The sequence below is a fragment of the Chlorocebus sabaeus genome, chromosome 7, assembly GCF_047675955.1.
Source record: "Chlorocebus sabaeus isolate Y175 chromosome 7, mChlSab1.0.hap1, whole genome shotgun sequence".
NCBI classification, from domain to species: domain Eukaryota; kingdom Metazoa; phylum Chordata; class Mammalia; order Primates; family Cercopithecidae; genus Chlorocebus; species Chlorocebus sabaeus.
In genome coordinates this window covers 115,657,720-115,666,653 of record NC_132910.1, presented here as the reverse complement: position 1 = coordinate 115,666,653, position 8,934 = coordinate 115,657,720, and the positions used below count along the sequence as shown (strand labels likewise).

The 8,934-nt window shown below is 43.8% G+C and overlaps 1 protein-coding gene across 1 annotated transcript; it reads right to left on the bottom strand.

Annotated features, from left to right (window-relative positions):
* Positions 1 to 265: 265 nt before the first annotated feature.
* Positions 266 to 7,522, bottom strand: LOC103236738 (tripartite motif-containing protein 60). The gene is given in 7 exon segments (XM_073017853.1): positions 266 to 1,191; positions 1,194 to 1,436; positions 1,439 to 1,522; positions 1,525 to 1,659; positions 6,146 to 6,284; positions 7,115 to 7,199; positions 7,314 to 7,522. Coding segments are annotated over 7 exon segments (1,821 nt in total).
* Between the last annotated feature and the right edge of the window lie 1,412 nt (positions 7,523 to 8,934).

The window sequence follows — 8,934 nt, the reverse complement described above, 5'->3', positions numbered from 1 at the left end:
AACTCCCAACCTCAGGTGATCTGCCCGCCTCAGCCTTCCAAAGTGCTGGGATTACAGGCTTGAGCTACCACGTCTGGCCGACTCCATAATTTATTATAAAGTAGGTCCTATAATCACATATTTTTAGAAGTTGCTGAAACTGAGATATAAACGATTCTGTTTTTTTGTGGGGAAAACTGGACAAATTACAGAATGGCCAAAACTAGATTCACTGGCTCAGTTATGTCTAATAGTTGAAACAAAATGACAGTCTTTTAATAGTTCTTCATTCAGAATCTGTTACTGTAGCAATTTTAAGAGGTCTTGAGTCAGTTTCAGTATAAAAATAAGGCCAAAGTGCTCCTGTAAAATCATCATTAAAAGTATAGAGAAGAGATCTATCATTCAAATTATAAAAGGAAACTTCATTCATTTCATAGTCTAAAAAAATGCCAATCTTACTAGGTGTTACTTTGGGCAGCAGAATTATTTCCTTATGGCCCAATACAATATAATTATTCTGACTAGATCGCCAAATTCCCCATAGTCCATCCTGTACTAAAATTGGTTGACTCTTCCTCCTTCTGGGAAGAGAGTCATTACAGACACCAATAATCCATTCAGGCTTGTCTTTTACTTCTACTTCCCAGTACTGCCTGCCGCAACTATATCCCTTAGAACCCAGGACAGCTGGGAGGAGATAAAATCTTCTTGGGTTACGAGGTAAGTTTTGTGTTGTATTTCCATACCGCACCGTTTTTCTATCTTCTGAGACTATAAGTTTACGATGTGCTGTTTCAGGATCTAGAATTACATCTACTTGAAATCGCTTGATAATTTTGTTTAGGCCAGAATATTGTGGAGGCAGATGGTAACCATATTCTTTTAATTTGAATGAAAAAGGTTCAGGGAATTTTAAATTTTTGTATCTGTGATAGATATCCTTAACATTAGCCAGTAATTCCAGTTCTGACTTCACATGTATGCTGTCTATCTCCTTTAGTAGATATTTTAATAAGGAGGTATAATCTGAAAATTTTGTTAGGCTTTCATTTAGTTGTGCTAAAATATCCATCTCTTCATCTTGTAATTGCCTAAAAACAGTCTCTTGCTCATTTTGCAGAAATAACCTAAGTTGCTCAAATTCAGACTTGACTTCTTCTGCCCTATGTTTTACCTGTTTCTTCAGTTCTAGTGATTTTGTGGTTTGTATAGTTCCACTCTCTCCTTCCACAGTGCATTACATTCCTCCAGTTTCTTCCTATGATACGAGGCAGCCTTCTTTATGGGCCAAACACAGTGATGCTGGTGATCAGTGGAGAAACTGCACCTTGGACATAAAAGCTCTAGGTCTTTCTGACAGAAGAAAGTCAAAAGCTGATTATGCTTCTTACACACATGCTTCTCTTCCTGCCTCTTCCTCTTGCTTCTTATCTGGAGTTGCTTAGCAAGTTCAAACTACCCAGCGGGGGATTGCTAACACATTTCCTTTCTGGACAGCAAAAGTGGCAAAAGGGGCAGGGGAAACTATCATCTAGATCTTCCAGGACATAATGATGCAGGAGAGACAGAAGTTATGCCCGCAGCTGATGGTCACTGGGTCTTTCAAGTAGTCGAGACAGATGGGACAGCTAGCCTCTGCTCGGAGGTCAGCCAGGGCCGCCACAAATTCCACTGAGCCTTGAACAAAGATGGTAGGTAAGATAATTCTTTTAGTTTAGCAAGGCCTAGCTCTCTAGAGCTCATGACCCACTAGGTCTGGGGAAGAAGTGGATATCTTCCCCAGACCTTGAAATCTGGCCAGCTTTCAGTTTTACTGACTTGGCATGTTAATGGCAGCTTCTGGAAACTTGTTAACCCCTCAATCTGTTCATAACTCCCCATAAGTCAGGACAACATTTTTCACCTTAGCTCACCATTCAGAGCCCTTCATATTTCATTATCTTCATCTGGCTACAGTCCCCTAAAGTACTGGGCCAAAACCATCCAACCAACCAACCTAGGTGCCATGCTTTCCCTCTTCACAAACCACTTGCTGCATAGATTACCCTACCCTCACTTCTTTCCTAGGACTAAGTTTTGGTCCTTCTAGAGACTCAGCCCAAGAGAAATGTTCTCTAAGATAATTTATTAAATATCAGGCACTATGCTAAGGATCTAGGATCTTCCACACAGTCACAGGTTCAACTAAACCATCAGAACAACTCCATAAGTTAGGAGGTATCATCCTCAGTCAGAGCTGTAAAAGCAGAGTCTACAAGAATTTGAACACGCTTATCCAACATTATGCTAATTGGCATAACCACTGGCATGATACTCAATCACTAAGTTGTAGTGCTCCTTCTTTACACTCCCACATCATCCTATGCATCTCTCTGTATATCAAATCACCTTACATTTTTCATATTTGATATGTTCAGTTGTTCATATTTAATAACTTACCTCCATTTTTTTTTTTTTCTTTAGCTGGAGTTTTTCACTCTTGTCACCCAGGCTGGAGTGCAATGGCACAATCTTGGCACAGTGTAGCCTCTGCCTCCCAGGTTCAAGTGATTCTCCTGCCTCAGGCTCCCAAGTAGCTGGGATTATAGGCACGCACCGCTGCGCCTGGCTAATTTTTTCTATTTAGTAGAGATGGGGTTTCACCATGTTGGTCAGGCTGGTCTCAAACTCCTGATCTCTGGTGATCCACCCACCTTGGCCTCCCAAAGTGCTGGGATCACAGGTGTGAGCCACCGTGCCTGGCCAACGTATCCCAAATATTTTAACGGGTTAAAATGGGCTTATTGATCCAACACTACAATGGTGAAAAAAGAAAAAATACAAATTGACAGATAGCAATACCTAACAGAATTGGGTATTCATCCAATGGTAACACTTAACTAGTTACATGTACTTGGTCAAGTTAATTTCTCTGAGTTTCACTTCTCAGAAAGTAGGAAAAAATACTATATTACATTTTAAGCATAAATGAATAAATTAAGATACCTGCCACAGTCCTTGGCATTTAATACATATACAGTAAAAAGTATTATAGGCTGGGCATGGTGGCTCACGCCGGTAATCCCAGCACTTTGGGAAGCCCAGGCAGGTGGGTCACCTGAGGTCAGGAGTTCAAGACCAGCCTGGCCAACATGGTGAAACCCTGTCTCTACTAAAAAATACAAAAATCAGCTGGGCATGGTGGCAGGTGCCTGTAATCACAGCTACTCAGGAGGCTGAGGCAGGAGAATCACTTCAACCTGGGAGGTGGAGGTTGCAGTGAGCTGAGATCATGCCATTGCACTCCAGCCTGGATGACAAGAGTGAAACTGTCTCAAAAATAAAAATAAATAAAAAGTATTATAAGACAATCTCAGAAAATCTCAAGAGCACATACAAATGTAGGTGAATCCATATACTTCTATTATCCCATGTTATATTTCATTACATGAAATATATATATATTTACTTGCATATAAAGCACATTTGGCCAGGCATGTTGGCTCACACCTGTAATCCCAGCACTTTTGGAGGACAAGGCAGCAGATCACTTGAAGTCAGGAGTTCGAGACCAGCCTGGCCTCATGGTAAAACCCTGTCTCTACTGAAAATACAAAAATTAGCTGGGTATGGGTGTGGTGGCATACACCTGTAATCCCAGGTACTTGGAAGTCTGAGACAGGAGAATCACTTGAACCCAGGACGTGGAGGTTGCAGTGAGCTGAGATCATGTCATTGCACTCCAACCTGGGCAACAGAGCAAGATTCTGTTTCAAAAAAAAAAAAAAAACAAAACAAAAAACACCAAAGCACATTAATATTTAACCTGAAAGTTGTTATGTCTTATAAGGTTGCTAATCTTCAAATGATTGATAAAGGCAGTAACTTCCAACAGGTTCACTGTAGTAGTAGTGTGCTTCAAAAATTTTCCTATACTAATTCTGGAGTAAGACAGAAATTTCAGGATTTTAAAATATATCCTTGGCCGGGCGCGGTGGCTCAAGCCTGTAATCCCAGCACTTTGGGAGGCCGAGACAGGCGGATCACAAGGTCAGGAGATCGAGACCATCCTGGCTAACACAGTGAAACCCCGTCTCTACTAAAAAATACAAAAAACTAGCCGGGCGAGGTGGTGGGCGCCTGTAGTCCCAGCTACTCGGGAGGCTGAGGCAGGAGAATGGCGTAAATCCGGGAGGCGGAGCTTGCAGTGAGCTGAGATCTGGCCACTGCACTCCAGCCTGGGCCACAGAGCGAGACTCCGCCTCAAAATAAATAAATAAATAAATAAAATAAAATAAAATATATCCTTTACTTTAAATAGTCAGCCCTCTGTATCAGCAAGTTCAGTATCCACTAACACAATCGACTGTGGTTACAATTGAAAATACAGTATTCCTGGGATACAGAATCTGCATCCATTGGTCTTGAGCATTCATGGATTTTGGTATCTTCAGGGTGCCCTGGAACCAATACCCTGTGTATATCCAAGGATTAGAGTACATTTAACTTGTGAAAAATTCGAACACAGAACTACAAAAAATAAGGACAATGGCCAGGCATGGTGGCTTACAATTGTCATCCCAAAACTTTGGGAGGCAAGGTGGGCAGATCCCTTGAGCCCAGGAGTTCGAGGCCAGTCTGAGCAAAATGGCAAAATCTCATCTCAACGAAAGGGAAGGGGAAGGAGAAGGGGAAGGGGAAAGAAAGGGGAAAGGAAAGGAAAAAACAACAACAACAACAACAAAAAAAACAAAAAAAAAAAAAAGGAAAAAGGAAAGGAAAGGAAAAGAAGAAAAGAGAGGAGAAAGAAAGAAAATAAAGAATACTGTCTCTTATAAACCACTCTTCCCACCATCCCACACTAAGTTAGGATATGGTAACTCCCAATTCTTAATACTTTTTTTTTTTCCCCACACGGAATCCTACTCTGTCTTCCAGGCTGAGGGGTAGTGGCATGATCTTGCCTCATTGTAACCTCCACCTCCTGGATTCAAAGGATTCTCCTGCCTCAGCCTCCCGAGTAGCTGGGATTACAGGCATGTGCCACTACACCTGGCTTAATTTTTGTATTTCTAGTAGAGGTGGAAAGGTTTCGCCATGTTGGCCAGGCTAGTCTTGAACTCCTGGCCTCAGGTGATCTACCCACCTCGGCCTCCCAAAGTGCTGGGATTACAGGTCTGAGCCACCTCGCCTGGCCTGCTAAATACTTTCAAATGGGTACTTTTGAGCAGAGCAAGAAAGACAGAAAGTGCATGGGAATAGGGGTGAGGTTGCATAGGGTGTTCAGTGTCAGGCCTCTGAGCCCAAGCTAAGCCATCATATCCCCAGTACCCTGCACGTATACATCCACGTGGCCTGAAGCAACTGAAGAGCCACAGAAGTGAAAATAGTGCTTAACTAATGACATTCCACCATTGTGATTTGTTTCTACCCCACCCTAACTGATCAATGTTCTTTATAATCTCCCCCACCCTTGAGAAGTTTCTTTGTAATTCTCCCCACCCTTGAGAATGCACTTTGTGAGATCCACCCCCTACCCCCAGAACATTGCTCTTAACTCCACTGCCTAAACCAAAACGTATAAGAACTCATGATAATCCCATCATCACCTTTGCTGACTCCTTTTTCAGACTCAGCCCACCTTCACCTAAGTGAAATAAACAGCCATGTTGCTCACACAAAGCCTGTTTGGTGATCTCTTCACACGGACACGTGAAACACTCAGAGATTGGAAAAAACTGAGGCTGGAGAAATTTTAAGAATCTTGCCCAATGTCAACAGTTAGTAAACTGCAGCGCATCATTACAAACAATTGTAAAATCAGAAGAAAAAGTATATTTTTAAGAAAACATGTATAAAAAAGGACTCTAGCACAGTGCAAAGGACACGAGAGGTATTCACTCCAGGTATCACTGTGTCCCCCTTCCCCCAATCATACACACAAATCAGTCTTCTCTACTATTTAAAGTCAGGACATTAAGTGAACACAACAGCTCTGCAGGCATGGTCACCACCCTCGTTTAAACCACTTATGCCTCTCCCCTAGATACACAATGGTGCCTCCAATTTCTTAAGTCTGTAGCTAAATTGATTTTTTCAAATACAAATAGAATCCTTTCATCTTCCAAGTGAAAACATTCCACTGGTCTTTTATTACTTTATGGAGGCAGTTCTCAAATCTTACCTTGCATTATAATAATGTGGAGGTCTTGGTATAAGATTGCTTGGGCCACATCCCCAGCTTCTGATTCAGTAGGGCTGTTTTTTTTCCTAAGTTCCCAGATGATGTTGCTGGCCTGCGGACTGTACTTTGTGAACCTCTGCTTTAAGGGAAACAAAGCAAAAATATCCATTAAGATCTAGTCCGAGTTTTTTGCCTAGCTCCCCATCATGTCATATATCACAGTTATAATGTGATTTTACAGTTACTCTGCAATTCTTTTTTTTTTTTTTGAGACGGAGTCTCGTTCTGTCGCCCAGGCTGGTGTGCAATGGCCGGATCTCAGCTCACTGCAAGCTCCGCCTCCTGGGTTTACGCCATTCTCCTGCCTCAGCCTCCCGAGTAGCTGGGACTACAGGCGCCCGCCACCTCGCCCGGCTAGTTTTTTGTATTTTTTAGTAGAGACGGGGTTTCACTGTGTCAGCCAGGATGGTCTCGATCTCCTGACCTCGTGATCCGCCCGTCTCGGCCTCCCAAAGTGTCTGCAATTCTTTACCTAACGTGTAAAAGTCCCTCACCAGGCAGCAAACTTATTGGTGGGAATATGTCTCTAGCTTGTTTAAGGAATAAATAAAACCTGTGGTAGATTCCAAGCTCTCAGTTTCAACCATCATCATACTGATTGTTAACATGCCTGCACCTAATGCGCCTCATCTACAAAGTAGAAGTAATAATTCGTACCTGTAAGACCCTTGTGAGGATTAACGGATGCTTACATAGGTCAAGGGTGCAGACGATGTAGGCTGGTGGGTTCTCAACTGGCAGCTACCACTTCACTCCCTTAACTCCCCAAACCCCACTCCCAAACACGTACATTAACTCTTTGAAGAAACATGGCCACTTCATAAACCCTAACTTGGATCGTAACATTGAAAGCTTGATTGACGCAGGCCCACCACCACCATTCTAACGCTACAGTCTTGAATTTCTCACAAAAGCCTCGCCAGAGAATAAGGAGATCCAGTCGTGGGCAGGCAGCGACTCGGAGGTCTGGGCACAGAGAATGTTCAGGAAGCCCCTGCCCAGTTAAGCCTCCGTCAAGACCCTTCTGGGCCTTTCCTCCGGCCTTCTCAGCTCACCTGAAGCAGACAGATCGGTAACCCTGGGCACAGGATAGGCAGGAGCCACCTACCCGGCGATGAAGTACTCAAACCTTAAACCCACCAAGTTCGCGGCTTCCTGCCTGGGGCTCAGCCTGCGCGGTGATTGGCGGTTCCTCCGGAAGTGGGCGGGAAGGCTCTGCACATGCTCTGTGACCCCGGGTGCAGGGACAGTGTGAAGAATATGAGAGCTGGGGGCGCCGTGCTCTGTGATGAGGGCCCAGTTGACCCCAACTAACATTTAATTCCCCTGGCTATCTTTTCAGATTTTTTGAGACGGAGTTTCGCTCTGTCACCCAGGCTGGAGTGCAGTGGCGCGATCTCGGCTCACTGCAAGCTCCACCTCCCGGGTTCACGCCATTCTCCTGCCTCAGCCTCCCAAGCAGCTGGGACTACAGGCGTCCGCCACCACGCCCAGCTAATTTTTTTTGTATTTTTAGTAGAGAAGGGGTTTCACTGTGTTAGCCAGGATGGTCTCGATCTCCTGACCTCGTGATCCGCTCGCCTCGGCCTCCCAAAGTGCTGGGATTACAGGCATGAGCCACTGCACCCGGCAGATCTTTTCAGATTCTTATAATTTTTCATCAAACTTGAGGGTCCAAGTAAGTCGTATCATTTTTGATCAAACTTGAGGGTCCAAGTAAGTCTGCAAGTTGATTTTAAAAGCTTCACCAGCACAGCGTCCCCTCCCAGATGGTGAGAGAGTGGAAAACTTTGCAGGGTCAACTGCTTCCCGTAGCCTGGGGTCACAGGGTGGAGTCCTTGAGCATCCTTTACCCTTGAAAGAGGAACAAGCTCCCCTTTGGATTAGTTTGCATCTCAGTGGATGAGTGGGTACATCTAGCGTGCCCTGTGGGATTGTGCCCCACCCTATGAACTCAGGTTCACCTGAGGAAGTGACATGTCAGGCAGAATTTGAGGGATGAAGAGGCATTCGTTGGATCAATTCCACAGTTAAAGTCTTCAAGGCTGAAGGAAGAGCTAATGTGGAGCCTCTCAACTTTAAAGAATTTAGCATGGTGGCTCACACCTGTAATCCAAGCACCTTCTGAGGCAGAGGTGGGAGGATCACTTGAGGGCAGGAGTTCAGGACAAGCCTGGGTAACATAGCCAGGCCTTGCCTCTACGGAAAATGTTTTAGAAATGATGATTTTTTAAAAACTTGGTACAAGAGGAACTGAAAGAGGCCATTTGGCTGGCACTAAAACATAGGGAGGTGTAAGAAGTAGAAAAGATGGAAAATAGCTTTTGTGAGGCTGATGAGATGGGCGACAATGAATGCTGCAAAGCCCTTTAGGCAAAGTTGAGGATTTTTGCTTTTATCAAATGCAAAGGAAAGCCGGTCAAGCATTTTAAACATGACGTAATAATTTCAATTGCGAAATAATGACTTTACAATTCGGGGAAAAAGACCTGTTGATGCCTTTAATAGATCCTAGAAAGGGTGTGTGGTGGGCAGTTAAATAGAGGTGTGACCTAGACAATCAACAGATAAAGTCTGGTTCCTAAACTTTTGAAATTCCAGTGGCTCCTGAAAAAGAAAGAAAAATAAATACCAGTAGCAGCAGCTTCCCCCATTTTACTTTGTGGTGGGGTGGATGCATGGTATGTATGTATGTATTTATTTGTTTATTTATGCCCAGGCTGGAGTGC